The 20,637-nt window shown below is 40.0% G+C and overlaps 1 protein-coding gene across 2 annotated transcripts in view; it reads left to right on the top strand.

The window, feature by feature from the left end:
* Positions 1-20,637, top strand: part of DKK2 (dickkopf WNT signaling pathway inhibitor 2) — a 73,657-nt gene that overhangs the window by 15,418 nt on the left and 37,602 nt on the right. The window contains exon 3 of one of the 2 annotated variants that reach the window (XM_027884743.1): positions 13,282-13,490. In XM_027884743.1, coding sequence (XP_027740544.1) covers positions 13,356-13,490 — 135 coding nt within the window. In that variant the 5' untranslated portion in view covers positions 13,282-13,355. Of the gene's footprint in view, positions 1-12,684; positions 13,491-20,637 lie in introns of those variants that run through there. The other variant, XM_027884742.1, reaches the window with a different exon arrangement.

Here is a 20,637-nt window from a genome sequence, read left to right as displayed (position 1 = left end):
GCATTTCACAGAACATTTGCTATTGATATGTTGGGAAAGTGTCAGACTTGTGGGAGGACTGGAGAGTATTTGCATGATACATTAATAAGAAACAGTTTAGTATACTAGATTACTAAAGCATGGTTAATTTTGAAGCCAAAGCCCACACATTCTTAACTTTGTTTCCCAGCTAAAGAGCCAGTAGACTCTTATGTATTGTATGGGAACCAGAGTGTTATTCTTTGAAAGCAAACCCGGTGTTTAGAGAATCCAAAACTGAGCTAACAGCACAGCACATAGGCATCACACAGGATGTGTCTTCTCTATCTGCATCATGTGTGTTTTGGAACAGCAGGTTACACAATTTCTTGCTTTACAAGTCCTGTAAAACTGAGATAGTTTCATTTGTCTTGGAAAGTTTGGCATCTGACAGACTGATGAGTGTTTTACTCAACAATTCCAAGAGGCTTTTAAAGATGTAGGGAGATACACTCCTCTCCTTTGATTTTTATTGGGAGCTGCTTTTTGAAACTGCTTTCCTCATTCCAGGAGTGTTTTGAAAAACAATTTTCTGAACTGCAGAGTTTAACTGAATTTAACCGAGTTTGCTGTAGGGTACATCCCTAGCTACTCTACTTGCATTGCTCATCTTTCCCACCTTGAGGAAAACAACGGGCCAGTAGGAATGTATGTACTCTAGAGGTAATTTTAAATATAGTATTGACAAAGCAGTTGTGTTCCCTAAGATTATATGAAGAATTAAAGTTAGAGTACATTAAGTATATTTTCAGTTTAATCAACGCAATCAAAAAATAATATGACCTCCAAGCCAAAACCAGGGTTGGTATTGTTGCTGGACGATGAAAAAGCCGTCAAAAGCTGATGTGATTAGCTGGTCACTTGCAAATTCAATGTTTAGGAACTGAAAGGTAATTTTTGTGATGCTGAAGTTAGAGAAAAAAGAGTTTGGATATAAGTAAGCTTTAAATAATCTTGATCTTGTTTTTGTTTGTTTGTTTGTTTTGTTTGTTTTTTGTTTGGTTGGTTTTTTTGTGGGTTTTTGTTTGTTTGTTTGTTGATGGAATTTTCTCTCTTTGATAATGACTGCACGGTAACAGGCGGTGGCTTTCACTGAAGCAGCAGAGCTCCACTGCACAGACATTTTGTGCTGAGCTGTTGTCTCACAGTTAATGTCATTGTTGCTCTTGAGTTCTGTGTGGTGTCCTCTGAAAAGTGCCCTAGATTCTTGCTCCTTTTTTTTTTGTTTGTGTTTTTTAAATCCCTTTAAAGAAAAACCTTCTTTGATAGTAACTACCTGGATTGCTTTGATGATTTGTTACTGCCCATTAACTGGGTCGCAAAATACTATCATGCAATTTAGAAGGTGGTTATTTCCACTAAGATGCTCCCTGTTCCTAAGCTGATGATCGTCTGTAAAGCAGCAGGGACAGAGACATTTATTAAAATCATCTGAATGTTAAAAAAAAAATTAATAAAACAGATATATGAGCAAATCCATATTATTTTTGTTTTGATTACTTATAGAATTCCTGTGAAGAACCTTCTCATGTTCAGTTTTAGATAAAGTAGTATTATTGTATCACAACAGTCTGCTTATGATGTATGGAGACATGGATAAAAAAGATTTTTTCAGTAAATTTATACAGAATTTAAAAATTCATATTAGAATTGATGCTTTACTTTAGAAAGAACCATATGTACAAGTTAGCACTCTATATTTCTTTCTCCATAATTTCCTCCATTTCAATACTGTAGGCTATTTGCTGTTGTTTTGTAAAAAATTCCTGACCAAGAAAGACTAAGACTTGGCAGGTATCAGTACCATATTATTTTCATTTGGGGTATAAATTTGGGAAGACTGCATAGCCCAGACATAAAGTGTGGGGTGGAAATGAGGTGTTCTTTGTACAGAGGCAATCAGAGCCAAGTCTAGGCAGTTACACAGAAGTAAAAAAATCAAGAGTTTGAAAATATAAATGAATCATCCAAAACTTATTGGATTAGTGAAAGAAAAGAGTCAATGTACTAAGTTGCGTGTTTGAGACCTTGGGGACCCTGCCTGGAGTGCTCTGTCTGTCTCTGGGGTCCCCAGCACGGGAAGGACATGGACCTATTGGAGCGAATCCAGAGGAGAGCCACCAAGATGATTAGAGGGCTGGAGCACCTCTCCTATGAGGAAAGGCTGAGAGAACTGGGTTTGTTCAACCTGGAGAAGAGAAGGCTTCAAGATGACCTGATTATGGCCTTTCTGTCCATACATGAAGGAAGCCTGCAAGAAAGATGGAGAGAGATTATTTGCAAGGGCATATACTCATATTTACAGGGGGGAATGGCTTCAAACTAAAAGAGGGTAGGTTTAGATTAGATCTATGATTCTTTTTAAACTCCTCTCCCCCACCATAAGCCATGCCTAGATTATTATCTGATTTGTTTTTTCTTGTTGACTCTCAGAGTACTTATTCCCTTTCCCTATTAGTTTTTGCTCCTTTCCTAATAATTTGAATTCCACTATTTTCATAATTTAATCACTAATTTTATCACTACTGATAACTCATACAAATTTGAGGTGGCTAGTAGCACCTTTTGTTGCAGTCAAGTACTTCTGTGGAGATTCCAAAGCTATCATTATTGAAGTGGGCAATATGAGTGATTTTACTACCTACTATGTCAGGACACAATATTTTAGACTATGAACTAATGCTTCAATCCTCTAGAGAAGTATAAAGAATCTAGCCTGGGCTGAAAGAATCAGAACCATGAAATGGTAATCATTCTAAAACCGAATGTTTTCATGTTTCCATTAATTCATTATGTTTTGCCTTGAAAAAAAAATGGAAAATCAGGTTCAAAGATCAAAGTCCGCATAGCTTTCTACACACAAACTAGCATTTCATCTAGATTATACATGTAAATAAAGTTGCAGCTTGCTCCTAAGACATAAAAAGCAAAGGTCAGATGATGGAAATAAAGGGAAAAACATGTAAATCTGTTTGTTCTGCATTTCTTGGCAGCCAGTGTATTCAGTATTCTGGTACTTGTTATGCAGAAAAATAGAGCTGCCTATTGTGGATAACAGCAAAAAAGGCAAAGGACCAATTCTGTTCCTCTTATAACTCCATCAATGTCAATGGACTTTAACCAGGAATTCATTTAGCAGGGGCCTTTAGGTCACCACTTGAGGTTCAAGTGCTAACTTCTTCTAAGACTCAGAAAAGTTATGTTGAGCAAGGCTGGCAAAAAGGTTCAGTTAACTCTTTCAGCCGGAAAATTCTGGGACAGGGCAGGCCCTGGAGCACAGTGTTGGGAAGAGCCAAGCTTTGGGAAGGAAACTAAGGCTGAGGTTTACATAGTCATTGTCTTTGAATTACCAAGGGCCAGAGTGGGTCTGGGTTACCAAATGCCAAAATGGGAGTAAATTTAGACGCTCCCAGGAGTATTTGTGTTTTGAGCAGTGAAGCAGTCTCCCTTTTCTCTATCGAACTGGGTTGCACACCAAAGAGGAGAGGCTCCCCTTCTTTCTCCTTCTCATCCTTTTTTGTTTCTTATGCTTTTTTCTTACACTGAGAGAAAAATGGGGAAACAACTGCAGCCAGGGAACTGAGTGTCAGTATATACTGGTAAGAGTAAAATTGCAACATGTTATTCTGACCTGCAACTATTCTGACCTGCAACTATTGAACTTCAGAGTTGCTCTCCATCACCAGTGCAATTGTTCAGAAATGCAGCCTACATAGTTCATTGAATGGCTATCCTAACTTTATCCTTTTCGTGGATTTTAGGGGGGAAAATAGTCCCATACTTCCAGATTTTGCTCCTATTTTATTTAACAGCTACATAGACAGCCTCTTTAAAACAATATGAACTGAACTCCTAATTTTTTTCTGCCCACATTTAGAGCAAAGAAATAGGGTATCATTAGTGCTACCTTGAGCTTCTTTTGTCTCTGCTATGCAAGATTGGAATAATAAATTGTTATTTATTTATTTATTTATCTATTTATTTATTTATTTATTTTTGTGAAAATTCTATGTGCAATTTCTTTTTTTTTTTTTTTTCACAATAAATATCATGTCCCCTGAAAAGCACACCTATGTGGTCAGGAAGCAGTCATTAAGTTGTCATTGCAGTGAAAAAAATGTTTCAATAGAAACAAATCAGAATTTAAAAAAAAAACTAAACCCTAGAAATTAAATCTATTAGCAAAACAAAGTGTTCTAATTTCTCTTTGAAATTACTTTTTATTTCGATATTTACTACATTTAAGTATTGCCAATTAGTGCAAGTATTTTGCAATAAAAGGACTAAGTTGATCCAGAATGACACTTAAAACATTATTTCATTAAGAAGAGAAATGAGATGTCCCTTTTTTTTGACAATTACTTACAAACTGTACTCTTTTTTAGAATACAGCTTAACTACAGAGGCAGCTCATAAGTGCTCAATACTAGTTTCTTATTTTATCAAATACAGTTGTATTAACCTGTTAGTGGGACAGATTTTGAGTAAATTTATTGAACTAACCATTCATCATAAATTCTTATATTGCAGAGAAGAAATTTTTGCCCTGTCATATTATCTCCTGATTCTAAAGCAATATACTTCAAATTTGAAGCAATGTGCTTCAAATACCAGGAAGGGGGAGAAAAGAAGGAGGAAAAGGGGGGCGTTAGAGGAACTTGTGTTCTAAAATATTTATCTCTATCTTTTAGTTATTTTCTTGGATAAAGATAGGGAGTAAAATTGAACAATCATACAGAGAAAGAAGCAACTTCACTTCTTTGCAAAGCAAAAGAAGTCTTACTCTGAGAGTGGGGTATTTATGACAGCCTGTAGATACACCATTTAGCTCCAAACCCGTTTCTTTAGGGTATTTCATTTATTTAATGGAAATATTTATACATTTGCTCCTTTATACAGTCTTCTGATGTGATTGCATTTATCAGAAAACATGAGATAAATGCAATAAACAGTAATCAACTTTGTCAGTCCTTATTATAGCTAAGGTTGCACAATGGTTTCCATTCTAACCCTTTTCAACCTCATACTTTTCTGCTGCTTCATTCCTGAGAAGGGAATTTTCCGTACAGTTATTTTTCTTTGGAAAGTTTGAGTAACTTCGCTCCAATATTGCCAAAGATATTGCAAAGAAAATGGGTGTATGTAGACTCGCTAATTATAGATATTTTTCTTTTTTAACAACTCTCCAGCATATGCAGCTGCAGGAGGGAGGGAGAGCAGGCGAAATTTCAGCAATTTCCATACCAAGGCAGCTGTCGTTCTGGGCTACTCTGAGTCCATGCTTTGGTCTGTGCATTGTGATCCTCTGGAAAACCACGTGCTGAGCATTCACAGCATAGCTCACGCACATCTTCCTCACAGCACTTTGTGGGAGTGAGGTGAGACCAGTAGCAGTCTTGTGTGCAGATATGGGGGGAGGATGAGAAAATACCGCCTGGCCATTGCTGCTCCTCTCACTCTGCATGTGTGGCTGGCTCCCGTGAGGGAGATTGGAGGGTTTAACTTGTGGCCTCCCAGGTGCTAGACTTGCACCCTCACTGTGTTTTGCTGAAACTTTTCCTTTTGCAAAGTACTTCTTTCTCTAATCGGTGTTAAAATGTATATGGTTTGTATATGGTTGGGCAGCCATTAGTTCAGTGACATGGTGGAGATGTTTTGAGGAAAATAATGAAAGGGCTTAAAATAATTTAAATTGACTGATTATTGCATTGGCTTTTGAAGCAAGGTTTATCAATGGTTATTAACTTTACTGGCTGAAAGTGTTTCCCCTTGCTTTGTAATCCTTCCAAGAAGTTGGTTATTCCCACTCCAAAGGGGTAATTGTTGTCGGAAAGGCTGATTGAAATCCTGGACTGTGAGCAACCAAGCTAGTCACAATGCTCTACGTTGTGAATTAACTCTGACACTGGCCTGGACTGTTTTAATCAAGAAAAGAAGTTATTTATGAGAAATAATAGTAACATCCAGTACTCATCTTTTAAAAAAAAAAATATCAGCAGGAAAAAAATTATAAATAAGGGTTTCAAAACAGTTTTATTGCATCATTTGCCTTCCTGCTCATGAGGAGCGTGGCATTAGGAGTTAGACCCAAAAATACAGAAATGAAAGGATGTGATATTTCTTCTCCTGTTTCCGTGCCCAGGATTGCATGCTGTGAGCCTGCCTCTCTCCGGGGCTGCGGTTGTGCCTCTTGCTCTGGCTGCAGCTGGGGCCACCCGTTGTGGCTCAGCTGGGCCAGGCGGCAATTACACCAGTGGCTGTGCTCGCTGACAGTTTTGAGGAGAGGGTAAGCTTTGGAGAAGAAGAGGTGAGCTGGGACCCCTTGATGTGGCCGGGCTAGGCAGGCACGACGTCAATGGGGGGATGCTCTGCAGCTGGCGTCAAACCCCTGCCAGGGGTTTTTTGTGGCGGCAGTCCAGCAAGCACTGGCTGGCTGGCTCTCCTCCCTAGGCATGCTGGCAGAGCCAAGGAGTAGAATCCTGCCACTGCTGCCAGCACCTCCCTACGCCATCCCTGCACAGCACTGACAGCATGTCGCACAGCACAGAGTGGTAAGGGATGAAGGCTAAGGAGGAGCAAGAGTTTTTACTCAGCTGGCAGCCTGTCCCAGCACCTGCAGAAGGGTCTCCATGATATTATTGGTTCACAGGGTTATGACTGTGCCTTTCACACATCATTTGTCAAGAGATAAAGAGGAGGAGGAACGGGACAGTTCTTGGGGTGTGGGTCCACTATGGACTTCAATGCTGAAAGAAACATGGCATAAGCTCCAGTGGGTGGTTCCCCTGATAATAGTATAGAGATGTCATTTCTGGAGGAGAGTTTTGTAGTGACTACAAGGCTGCATTAGTGTGAATTTCTGGAGCTGACACCCACCTGCCATGTCTTTGGGCCCCAGCTCATCCTCTGGGTGCTTTGCGGGGGCTGAAGTCCCAGGACCTGAGGCATTTGGTGGAAATGCTGCAGTGAGGGTATCCCCTTGCCCTTGGTCCACATCCTGCTAACAGTGTCTGCATGCTCTTCCTGTTCTACTGCCATGCAAAGCCTTTTCTGTTGAGAGAGTTTGGTTGTGAGCTGAACATAAAAATGGTGAAAAAGGAAAGAAATGAACCCAAAGCTCATCTTCATGGAGAGCTGGAGGACAGAAGGGAAGAAGGAACTCCTTAAATGTGCTTTTCTTAAAGAAAATATTTTATTGTTGAAATGTAGCCTTAGCAAAACTTATTGTTTGATGGTCCTGACTGAATTTTTTAGTCAGAAATTAAATAAAGGACAAAATAGGCCTCAGGTGGAATGCTAGGAGAGATCTGGCCATATCCAAATTGTGAGAGTTGCTATAAGGGGCAATGGAAATTCAGTGCAGCTGGTCAACCTAAAAAATAATAACAAAAAACAATACACCTCTGTGTAATAGAATGTATTTCATATGACAAGTATTCCTAAATGCTTTATATAGAATTAAAAACAGATTTAATTTGAAGAACAGGTAATTTTGTTTGTTTAAGGGAAAGAAAAACATAGGACATTAGACTGAACTAAAGCTGGTGTAAATCAAAAAGGGTTCAGCTGAAGTCATGGAGCTTAAAATATAGATGCTATAAATTAAGCAGAATTTTATTCTAGCCCATAATATTTTACATTTATGATGTGTAATTTTGACCCTTTGGAGGAGGTCACATAAAGGATCGCCTCATTATCATTCTATTTCCTTTTTGTTCCTAAATTGAGTATATTAATTTCTTGTGTTTCTTCATTTATTGCTCTTGTCTTGACTTCCGTTAGATTCTGCCTTTTCCAAATATTTTCTCTTTTAAAACTTTCAGAGTCAAATGGAGGAAAGGAAGAGGAAAAAAGTTATTCTTTTTCATGTCTTTCCTGTGTCCCATACCCCCCCCCGCCCCAAATTCTCTTCTCCTCCAAAGAAAAATTAAAAAAGGCCTAATGGAACTAATTAATCTAATGGAACTCCCTAGCAAAGCAAAATAAAGAGATAGTAGAAAAGCAATTAATATTTTGGTATTTTTTAATGAAAATACCACAAATTTAAATAGATTATATATCTTTTTCTTTTTTTGTCAAGAATAAGCTGTAAAACTGGAAAAATTCTGCAAAACCTTTGTTAGTTTAAAGCCAATCAATTTTCTAATTAACTTTATAAACAACTGTAATTAAAAGAAACACCAAAGCACTTGTAAAACAGAAATATGTGTTTCAAACATTGAAACCTCCAACATTTGTTCAGGGTATGAGTACCTGATTTAGAAATTAAGACAATCTTTACTCTCTGGTGTGTCTTCTCTTCATGGGTGCAAATAAGACAAAAGAAAAACCTGTTTTTCTCGCAGAAAGCATGCTAATTTAGCCCAAAAGGGATACAAATGCAGATTTCTCTATTAAAATAAAAATGGGTTTTATTGTTAAAGAGAACTGACTGCTTGTGACCCACTGACGTAGTTCTCAGTGTTTGCACTGGAGGTCTCACTAGTGTTTATTGAGCATGGCCCTCTTGACTGTCAGGCTTCCATGCATGGGTTGTAACCAGCATAGCCTCCCCTTCTGCCTACTGGAGATCTTCTGGACGAATTAACAGTTCATGGTGAGCATGGCAGTCTTCAAACAGTCTGCTTCCTGAGTTAGGGCATAAGTCCAGCCTCTGGAGGATCCTAGGAAGATTTGCGGTTATGTGCGTGGTGCTCAGGAGCGGGCTCAGTCTCTGCAATGTGGTACTTGATAAGAGATTTTTTGTGACCATCCCACGTGCTACACAGCATTTGCCATGGACTGTGGTTTTATGGAGTAATGTTGTTTCCATTATTCTGCGTGGTTAGCTGCAAAAAATGCTTTGGGGTGCAAAAGACAGTGTGGCTCTGAAATGTTTGACTAACCACACCCCAAGTATGTGGGCCTTAGCCTTCTCCAGAATAGGCATCCAAACTTGGTAGAGAGTGTCTTCCTGTCTGACCTGTAGTGTGACATCCTTTGCTTAGTGAACTCCATGCTTGTGACCACTGTTTTTTGTAGCTGGTTCCTCTGGTAGATACCCCATGTCACTGAAATGTTTTAGAAGTTCCTGGTGCCTCTCAAAATCTATCTTATAATGTCACAGTCATAAATCTGAAAAGCAGAGATGCTTCTTGGTACTTTTGCCTCCCTACTGTCTTATTTGAGTAGATATTGTGAAATAAGTCTATTTCTTTGAAGGACATCGGATTGCTGCAATGAGGAACATAGGAAATCTATTCCACCTTGGTGTGAAAGTCTGTATTTGACCAGTTTGAAGTAGATATGGCATGGGTTGAATGCTAGTTAAAAGTGGGGGAAAAAACCCAAACAAAAGTTCCCACAACCAAACTACGAAATAGCTTGTTTCTCTTCAAGTATGCTTATGTATCACGTTTTTGTTAAGGAGGAGGGAGGGGACAGGAAGCTCCTCCCCAATGCAGATTTAGTGTCCTGCCCATGTACTTCTGATTTTTGTGGTCTTGAGCAGCATGTTGGTCTGGCAGCAATTGCCCTGCAGTGAAGTGGGTTGTTGCTTCCTCTGGAGGGAAATGTCTGTCGTGCTAATAAAGCAAAACTTGTTTCCATTTCCTCAGAGATGCTGTAAACTATCTTCCCTTCAGAGCAGTGAGTTACAAGATAGGTCTTGCCCTTTTGGAAAGATACCCATTTTCATTCCCACTGCATTGAAATTAATGCCTGGCAACTTAGTTGAATACAACTGACTGATGAACTTCATGCTTAGAAGAATCTGGACTGAGAAAAAAAGTTTGAGGCACTTGTTGTTAGATATCTGAAAAGTTTTGATCATTCCTCCCCAGTTTTCTTCAAATTTCTAGAGGTTATGAATATACAGGGACTTTGTTATTTGCATCTAGGGACTTGGAATATGGCTTGCATTTTTTCATTTATCAATTTAAGTACTAATTTTAATAAGATATTAATAGATATATATTTAACTAATTTAGACAGAGTCTCCTTGCTATCTGATCCCATAGGTGCTGTGGCCTTCTTTTAATACCACAGATGTCCATTTATTTCGAGAAGAGCTGAATTATATTTGCATGAGGTCATCATAGTGCATATTTATTGTCATGAATTCTCTTTGCATGTCTCATTGATTTATTTTGTTAGCTTTGTAATCTTCCAAGAAATTCTAGTGAAGAATACTCCACCACGGACTTAAAAAGCTGTATTCCTTCCTGGGTAAAAGAAACATGGGTGAGATAATATCCAAAAAATTATAATTTGACGGAGGTTGCTATTGCTGTCACCAAAGTTAACAAACATGTCAGTTAGACAGTTAGATTCAGAGCCCAGTTAGATGTGCCATAAATTCTGAATTTTACAAAGCATTTTGGAAAAGTGAGCTGTTTGAAGTGTGAATTAACACACCATCCCGTATATTTATCAATATTCCAGACCCACCTATAACTTTGTTAAATGTTTAGGACATTTTGCTTGTCCATTTTCTGCAGCAATCCTGGAAAATCTGCCAACTTGATATTTTTTCAGATTTGGTGCCACCCGTGAAGTGGGACAGATAAGGGCTAAGGCTCTATATGGCATACATAGAGACCACGAGGAAGAGAGATGTGAATTGTACCTTCAGTGATCTCTGCAGTGTATTTATCCCCAGCAAGAAAACAAAATATGACTAGGGCTGTCCACAGTAATACAAAGAGGAAATGCAGGACTGACTTGTTATTAGAAACCAGGGAGCTGTTACTGGTTTGTGTTTCTCCACCTCAGCTTGATCCAACGTGAATGGGTGGGTGGAAGTCAGCCCTCCTGTGCATAACGCTGCCTAGGCATATGTGTGTATATACACCACGTATGGATGTTTGAGCAGTTTCCATGTTTCTTTGTGACTGTGATTTTACCCATTTTTTGTGTGAGGGTGGTGTTTATATGGCTCTCTGCCAACTTTCCATGAAATTAGCTGTTAGAGCTTTTCCTCATAGCTGTTTGATTTGGGGTTTGGAAGGGCTAGAAAAACATGAGGGCTGGGTGTCAAAAGCCAAGTAAAAAACAATCAAAAAAGACTTGCTTATGTCACTTTCCTTTGAAACTGCAAATTTCTTTCTGTTCTTTTAGTAACATTTCCTTACAAATGTCTCTAGGAATTCTTGGGGATGAAGTCAGAAAAGTAATTTTAATTTTTTTAAGGCTGCACAAAGAAAAGAAAGGAAATGTTGTGAAGAAGGAAAAAACTTACCCAAGGTGGCGTTCTTCCTGAAGCATTCCCTGCAGAGAGCTCCTAAGCCCCCAGGAGGGCTTCTGCTCACCGCGCGGGAGCAGCATCTCTGGAGGCTGAAACAATGTTCAACTCCTTCTTGGCTTTTCTTGCCTTAGCAACTGCCTTTTGCTCAGCAGTTAATTGAGATTAAATGAAATTTCAGGTACACATTTCTTCTTCCACCCCTCCTGCTGTGTGAAACTGGAGAGTAACTGGAAAGGACTGATAGATTAGAGGGGAGACCCTTCAGAAGAGGGGGAAAACTTGAAAATTCTCTATATTGTTCCCAAACAAGGTAATATTTGTACACGAACATGTAGGACATCAAGAACGCTGCTTCTCTCACCATCTTTTGTTCTCTCCACACCCCTTTCTCATGTCCAGGGGAAAGATGAGGGCTTGCAGCTGCTCCACTGGAGTAACCAAGTGCCTCGTGATGATGTTCTCTGCTCTGCACTAGATCTTTTGCATGTAGCACGGAAAAGTTAAAGCTGGGTTTCCCACAGTTCTGCTGATTTCATGCTCTGTGTCCCTGTTTACCTTCCTTTTTCTGAAATACACTGTTTTGGTGCTGTAGCAAGGAGCCTTGAACCGTGTGGGAGTAGTTCTTAGCACTTGGGGGTTTTACAGCAATCGGATGTGTGCTCATGCCAGGGAAATCGAGAAGATGAATACAAAGTAAGTGTCTCGGATTGATGGTGGCACTGTGGCACTGGGAAGGGTCAGGTGTGGGAGCAGTGCAGCGCAGCATTCATGGCTGGGCGTCCGGACTCTGCTGGCTGGGGCACCAGAGTCGGGGGGGATTTGCCTGCCATCCCTATGACTTCACACCTCTGCGGGAATAACGGGCTTTGCACTTCCTAGCGTGTCGGGGGAGCCGGAGCACCTCGACAAACGCGTCAGTCTGGCAGCCCAGCACCGGGGAGGGATCCCGTGGGGACAGGCACGGCGGGGAAGCCCGTCCGCCCCGGGGCTGGGCTCCGCAGCGGAGCTGCGGCCGGGAGCGGGATCTCCGCCTCGGAGAGACCTCGCAGGGGAGAGGGGGAGCCTGCCCGGCTGCGGGGAGAAGGGGGCACGGAGGAGACGAAAGTCGCTTTGCGGCGTGCCCCTCCTCGGAGCTTGGGGCTGGGGAGGGGCACTCGCTGCTGGCGGCTGTAATAATAACAAGGGGACCAAGGAGAGACTGTGGAGACCACCGAGTGCGAGGGGGAGCAGCGCAGGAAGCCCGACGGGGGGTCTGCCTCTCCGATCGGGTCCCGCCGCGAGTGGGGGCCACTCTCGGGGCTCCCCCACGCCGTCGGATGCTCAGAACTCCTCGCCTCGCACCGAGCGGGCTGGAGGAGGAGGAGACCAGGCGCTTTCACTCCTGCTGACTGCAGAGGCTGAGGCAAAAGACAGAAAAAGGAGGAGGGGAATAAAAAGTAAAGAGGGGGGAGAGAGTGAAAGAAAACTAAGCCCAGCTTTTGCCGGTGCTGCTTGGATTGGATCTGGTTTGAGTTTCCTCTCTGCTGGCTTGTGTAGCAAGAGAGGAGGAGTGGGGGGAAGTAACTCAGTCTTCCTCTGAAGCTTAAGCAAATGTGCTGCTGCCTGCGCTGGCCGGGAGCTACCCTGGGTGCAGTTGCCTCGCAGCTTATTGCTCTCAGTTACTAAGGAACTGCCTGGACTTCTAGAGGACCTAGAGGAAAAAGACATCACTTCACAGACCTGATAGTTGCTCAGTGCCTATAGACTTGACACTTTTTTTTTTTCCTAGGGGATCCTTTTTAAAAATTATTTTTCTCCTCTGTTTTTCAGAACAGCAGTTCCTTCAGTGTGTGGCATTGAAATCCATTGCTTTGTTAACAACTTTGGGAGATATTTTTAAAAACTTTTTTCCCCCTCTCTTCTGTTTTCTTTGCCAAAAGAAAAAAAAACAAAAAAAAGAGAGGAAAAAAAAAAGGAAAACAAAAAGGAAAATAATTTTGGGGGAGGGGAGATGATCGTGCTGATGTGGAATAAGTGCTCCTGCTGTCTCCTCTTACTAGCCGCGGTCCTGATCGTGGAGAGCTCCCAGCTAGACAGCTCCAGCTCCAAGGTGAACTCCATCAAGTCCACCCTGATGGGGGAGGCTCCAACTCAGGCAACCAACAGATCTGCAGGCATCCACCAGGGACTGATGCTTGCTAGCAGTAAGAAGGGCAAAATGCTAGAGCAGATGGGAAAACCTCCCAAGCACTATCACCGGCAAGGAGAGGTAGGACATCGCTTCATTGCTCAAGTGTCTGTCCATCTGCGTGCTATATGCAAATAATTGCTGGTCTTCCCCTCACATTGTTTTCAGAGCTTTAATGTGTTAAACTAATTATTTTACTTCATCAAGGTTGTCTGGCACATATCATCTCGTAATTGGTGTAAATTACTGTGCAAGTGGGAGGTGGGAGGTTTTAAACCGTTCATCTTTCTCTTTAGGGTTAATAACTAATGGAAGAAAGAGCAATATAAAAAGCTATTATCTTCAGTATTTCTTTGTTTGACTCCTTTAAAGGGCAGCTAGAAGCAAAAGAGGAAATTTCTTGTTAACTTTCAGACATTAAATGCGTTAAATTTGAATAGGGGAGGAAAGTTTAGAAATTAAGTAAAAACTGTTCACAACAATGAAACAAATGTGGTTTTAAAAACCACACCTAGCAAATTGATCTCTGGTATCTTGCTCCTTGGTGAGAATAAAAAAGCATGCTGCCACAGTGATTTAAGGTACAGTCATTCATTTAATATGACAGAAAACAAATTCTAGGTTTCTTGTCCAGAATATGCTCCATTGGTAGTGGGAGTTTTGTTTGATTATGAGAATTCGAATGTAAAGAAGAGAGAAAAGGTTATAGAAACTTTATGGGAATCAAAAAGACCCTGACTTGCTTGTGCCGTCTTCTTTCCTCTCTATCCTGTTTGGAAACTTACAAGTCTGATAGAAAATAATCTTTATTCAACTATCTTTGTGGTAAACTATAAAGCAGCCTTTTAAGACATCAGTCCTCTGCTTCCCTCTCAAGTCTCAATTTGGATGGTATGTGTGTTGTACATTGTGATGTTGATGGAGGTAGACTTCTTCAGAAAATATAGATTTTATACTATTGGGTATTATTAGTATCTCTAAATACAGCTGCTTTTCATAAGCAACAGTGTAGCAGCAAGGGAGCTGCCAACGTTCAGCACTAAAAAGGCAAAATACTCAATGCCTGAAGGGTCTGTTTCTTGCTTACATTTTCCTTAAAGCAGCAGAGAAGCTGAAAATTCAAGTAATCCACTGAATTTGCTGAAGTGTTTCACATCAGTTTTCTAATATTTGAATGTTATCTTTTGGTTTTATGTGCGGGCGTAATAACAGCAGTGGTAGTTTTGGGTTTTGTGTGTGAGAAATTTGTTTTTAAAATCCTCCAAGCTTTCTTTCCCTAGCCACTCAATTGTTTTATAATTTACCCAGAATTTGGTTGCCTCTCCTTACCTCTCAGCAAAGTTTAGCAACAGATGCTGTGATGAAGTTTCATATTACTAAAGTACTGTGCTCTTTTCTACTTCACATTGTAACAATTACTATGTTGAATCACCTTCAGGAAATAGAGGAGCCCAATACACCTTCTTATATGTTCTCCTTGGATTTTTTTGTTTGTTTGTTTGTTTTCTATGTAATCACAAAACATCAGTGTACAAATCCCAAGTTTCCCATTGAGTGCTATAAGTCTCGTGAGTTTAGTGAGGGGGGGTGTACAGCCTTTTGCCTTTTCGGGAAGTCTTGCCACCTTTCCCTACATGCATCATCCTCAGCATCCCAATGTGTATTCAGTACAATGTTGAGAGTAGTTGATTATAATTCATCCTGTTCCTGAAAAACAAGTTGTACTGCCCACCAGTGGCATTTGCAAGATTTGCCCCTAACAGGCCAGCCTGGACTAGGATTTGCTGGGGACTTCTGGTTACTGGTTTGAACTCACAAGGCACATTTCAAGTGAGAGTCAGCACTGCAAGTATCTCTAGTGGTAGAAGAGATGTCATGCATGTTAACATGTCGTGTTTGTAGCACAACCAAAGACCCCCAGAGAATTGGTGGCTTTGACTCCCAGGGAGCAAGGCCTGACCTCCCATCAAGGGCTGTCAGCGCTCATTTCACCCCTTTCTCTGAGACTCCGTCTCCAGATCCTGCATGGCCTCACACAGATGTGTTTGAAAATGACACAGATTTGGTCCCAATAATTGTAGATGATACTTTTGGCCATCTATCTGAAGCAACACGGTTAACACAGAATTGCAATAAAAAGAAGAAAAGACAAGTAAAGACAAGAAAAAAAATGAAAGAAGAGAAAGAGGAGAGAAAAGAGAAAAGGAAAGAGAAAAGAAAAGAGAAAAGAGAAAAAAGAAAAGAAAAAAAGAAAAGAAAAGAAAAGAAAAGAAAAGAAAAGAAAAGAAAAGAAAAGAAAAGAAAAGAAAAGAAAAGAAAAGAAAAGAAAAGAAAAGAAAAGAAAAGAAAAGAAAAGAAAAGAAAAGAAAAGAAAAGAAAAGAAAAGAAAAGAAAAGAAAAGAAAAGAAAAGAAAAGAAAAGAAAAATCTGTTGTGATAATGTTTTCTCTTTGGTGATACTTCCAATTGCAGGGTTGGTAAGCCCCTGCATTTTTTAACAGCAGTGTCACGTATATCAACCAATTGAGACATGACATTTTCATAATCTTTTTTAAAGTACTCTCTTATTGAGTTAGTGCTTGATTTGTTTAGATTACAGGACTTTGCACTGGAGTTTACCATGCCACTTGCAAAAGAACATGCATATGCTTTTCTTTCTAAAACAATCTGTTGGATTAGCAGAATTTATAATGTCTCAAAAGTAAGACTACCTTTTATAACTTGACAACACTAAGTGGTGAATTGAGCGTCTTGCTTATAAACTCGGAAATAGTTTTAGTGAGGACCAAGGATATATGAATAAAGGGAAAACTGATAGAATTTTGCTGTTGTGACAGCTCTGAGCTGTGCTTTGAAATCTGCGCATACACATACTGAAAATCAGAGGACTCTCACCAAAACTGATGAAAGGACCATCAGCCCGTAACATATTTGCTTTTCAGTTATGTTAATTCTCAGGACTAGGACCAACTTGGGAGTCTTTAATCAGCAATAAATCAACAGATACAATAGTTCATGGCTTATCTAGAGTGTTGATGTATTTCAGCTGGTAGTTACAGTGCTTCTGCCCAGAAAGGGAAGATTCAGCACTCCTTTGTCAGGCAAAGTTCCAGTTCAAATTAATGAAAATACATGAGCAAAGCAAGCTGATCCTGCTTGCAGAGAGACTAGCGGGGCAAATGTGGATTTTAGTAAGACACTTTTATGTCTTTCTGAGGAATATTATTTATTTTCTGTTCTTATTCCCTTTACTGCCTTGGATCAGCAATAAATGAGAAGCACTGATGTGCTAAATCGGTGAGATTTCACTCTCTTCACTGTTCTTCACTGTCTGTCCTGTTTTTCCCTTTCTGCAAACTGTTAATGTTTTCCCATTTCACATAGAATCAGAAAGTATCTACATCATTTACACAAGGGAAAAATATGCTCAGAAATAGGACTGTACAGTGCATGTTAGTCTAGGTTACTTTGGGGGCGTCAGTATTATATACCATCTGCCATGAATTTCCTTTCAGAACTTGATTTAGAGAAATGGCTTCTAGGGACATCTAACACAGTAGTGTAGCCTCTCTGGGAAATTGTTCTGGATATATCATCTCTCTAGATAATTATGATACAGTGAACGGGGTCATAATTGGCAATGAAGGTGGATTAATTTTTCTGCGTGTTAGCTTCCGCTGTGTTTGGCAAGCTCTCCCATGTGTGTTCCAGCTCAACTATAGAGATGCAACTTGAAAGGGAAAATTTCACATATCATAGCTGTGACTGAAAAGAACAGCCATTCCATAGATTCCTAGTTAATGGCTCTGTAGCCCCTTTAATTCACTTCACCATCTTTTTGACTTCTTGCCTCTGGGTTATAGTCTCCTCTCTCCTCTGAGGCGTGTTCCCTCTGTCAGTGCTGGGGTTTGCACTCCTTCACACTCAACCACCTTTAGTGATCTAGTAGGCTGTGACCTACCAAACTTTATTTTAAACTGTTCTCCTTCTTCAGTCCATGGGTGCTATTTTCTTCTGCCCTTTCCATGTCCTGGCCACAAGCCATCGTTTCAGCTCTTTCCCCAGCAAGATGTGTCTCTTATTCCCTTTGCTGCTGCATAGGTGTTTTAGAGTTTGTGCTTCCCATTGGAACTGCCCCTACCCCTGTGCACATGATGGGAGCAGCAGCAATAAAGGGAAGAACTGGGAGGAGGGACCAGCACAACTGTGAGGCTAACTAAGAGATAATGTGGTCTGGAAAAGGGAGAGAGGAGTGAAAAGCTGGGTCAAGTTTTAACATGGCAGAGGCACAATAGATGGCTATCAGATAAGCCTTAGTATTCCAAATACGCTTGGTTTAATGTTAAAAATGTATTTATTTTTTTTTAAACTTCATTGCAGCTTGAGCTAAGAGGTTTGAGACCACAGAAGCCAAACCAAAAAGGCTTTAATTCAAATGACTAATTTGATACTGATCTCATACCTATTAACGCACGGACATACATGTGTTTCTTGGACAGGATGTAGTTACCCACAAGGACTGGATAGAAAATGTTTGGATGATGCTTTTAGCAAGTAAAACAGCATGAGATGTAGTAATTGAATGCAGTACCCTGACAATGTTACAATAAAATGTACCAAAGACACAAAAAATGTAACCACAATATCTTAAATAGCTAGCAACCAAGACAGCATAAATTATTTCTCCATGGAATTAAAAATAAATTAATTACAATACCTAGAAATTACATCCAGCAATAGCTGCCTTTTTTTTTTTTTTAATTAAAAAAATAAATACAGAATTGCTAAATCTGCAGAGGTCATCAGAGAATCTATTCTTTGCTCTTGCTGTTTGGAATCTGGACGACATACTAGTTTACTGGCAACAGTGTTGCTAAATAACTGAGTGGCTGGTTTCTTAATTGTGAAAATGGGATGCAGAGTATTATTTCCTTCCTGGGTCATGTTTGGTGTCCCCTTCAAATTGTTATTATTAATTGACTTCTTCATATAGAGCAAAGGCGCCCTTTAAAGTAGCTTTACTACAACTATTTCCTATTAACTTTGCAACAATGCCTAGAAATTTTCTACAACCCTGTTGTGCTGCTGGATGTGCAAGTACTTGGGAAGAGTCAGTTTTTGTCTGGAAAGTCTGTCAGAGTTTAAGGACAACACAAAAGATGATGAAGCATGATTACATTTTGCCCTCAGAAAAGTGAGTCTGATTAACTCACTATGTTTGATTAACTGATGCTTTGCAGATGCAAATATAGCACAAGTTTAATTTTGATTTTAATTATCTCAACATCGGATGTATCTTGCAAGCACTTCATATCTCATGGTTTGACAGTTGAGCCTTTGGTCCTTTTACAGTTGTACTTACAGTTGCCTCACCCTGGAAATGTCGTTTAGGAGGAATTTAACTCTGCAAAGGAGGAGTCCCATGAAGCTTCTGCTTCTGTTTGCTTTTTGAGCACTGCTTTCCTCTCCAGGCTTTGTATGTCTGTTAATTTTTTTTTTGTTGTTATATCCGAACATGTTTTATATAGATGTAAAAATGTTAATTTGGAGAACACCTTCAAAGCAGAGAGCTCCCCTTCCACAGTCCCTACCAAGCTCTGCTACCCCGCAAATGCACACACTGGTCATGGCTGGCAAGAGTCAGGGGGTGGTGCACTAGACTTGGATCCAGCAGCCCCTGCGTGGCCCACCATTGCCATGTGGCTTGTCATCATGTCCCGATGCTGTGGAGCTTTGTGTCAGTTTTAGCACTGCAGTCATGAAAAAATTGTGATAGATTTGAGGAGCTGAATTTTACATGACACTACAAAAATGGTGAAGAAAGCTAGAAGCCACCATTCTGCTATTCCTGCATTTGTAAAACTCCAGGTGTATTAAGAATTTTAGGTTGGTTTTTCTTTTTTTTAGTGACTGAGGATAATTCTTTTAAAATCTTTGTCTCTTTCTATTATGTTCTAAGCTGTGTTTCTAGTACCTTTAGGTTGAAACCAGCTTTTGTGGGGTTCATATCCATAGGTATGAGAGGTCAACACAAAACCCAAGAAGATCAGAAGGTTTGTTTCTTTTTCTTTTAAAATTAGTTTTGGCTGCAAAAGTCTTAATTTTCATTCGAGAACGTGAACCTTCATATCCTTTTTTTCCATCAAGTATAGGATATGCATTGACAGTGTGTGCCCCAAACCATGACTTTTCTTCAATGAAATTTTTCCCTTTTAGATTGAAGGGCAGATTTATTTTAATGAAAAATTTCGTGAACACAAAGCAGTTTTCAGATTGCAAGGAAATTTGAAAATAGGTGAATTTCTTATACTTCCAAGCTAATTTCAGAACCCTTTGCTCTGGAATGAGCTACGTAAAGTAGTGTTAGAGGGAGAGTGAGATAGCTTAAAAGGATACATACGTTCACACTAGATAACCAAAGCACAGCAGTCTTCATAAAATAGTGAGTTTTGCTCATCTTAATTACAGTTTTCTTGGGATCGGCCTTGAATCCATCTATGATTTTTACGTTTGTGTTCACAGAAACTAAACTTGAATTGTGAAAATAAATGGATATAAATATACACTGGGAACATGGAGTCCACTCATGCAGCAGCTTTTTTGTTCTTACTAACGGAAAGAGCAGGGCAGCGCTACAAAAAGAAAAAAAAAAGGCTTAAAAGTTGCTGGGTTTTCCCTCTCAAAGCACATAAGCATACGGTTCAGCCCCTTGGGACTTTCTTAAAGCCTAGCTTTGATATGATTGAATTTTCATATGCATAGTAATGAATCTTTGAGACATGCATGTTGCACATATGTAGTGCAAATGGCACTGCTTTAGCATTTTTAGCAGTAAGCAAAGACAGACTGTTCTGCACATGCTCGGGAATGAGGTGTTGCTTCACTCTGCAAGCCCTCTGCCTCATTCTCTGTGCATCATGTAAGTGTGAACCAGGCTGTGCATGCTTTTAAAAGCATATTTATCGGTCCACTGAATGAGAGGACAGGGTTCAGTTCTACGTGTTTTGGCAGCTTGCCTTGAGTAAAGCAGTGACTTGCTGTCAGCATGATCTCTTCTCTGCAAGTTGAAATGGCTATAGTGGAGATCTCCTAAAGAAACTGGGAACACAATACATTTGTGTTGCAGCAGGAAACTTTTATACTTGGAATCTCATTCTTAACTAGAACAGCATCAGGGAAAGTAATGGATCTGATGGGGAAAGAGCTCTTTTTCTTTTACACAAAGCAAG

The sequence above is a fragment of the Empidonax traillii genome, unplaced genomic scaffold (assembly GCF_003031625.1).
Source record: "Empidonax traillii isolate 1590-97213 ecotype Southwest subspecies unplaced genomic scaffold, ASM303162v1 scaffold154:size1206225, whole genome shotgun sequence".
Lineage (NCBI taxonomy): Eukaryota > Metazoa > Chordata > Aves > Passeriformes > Tyrannidae > Empidonax > Empidonax traillii.
The sequence above is the reverse complement of the archived record's forward strand: the minus strand, read 5'-3'. Positions and strand labels throughout refer to the sequence as shown.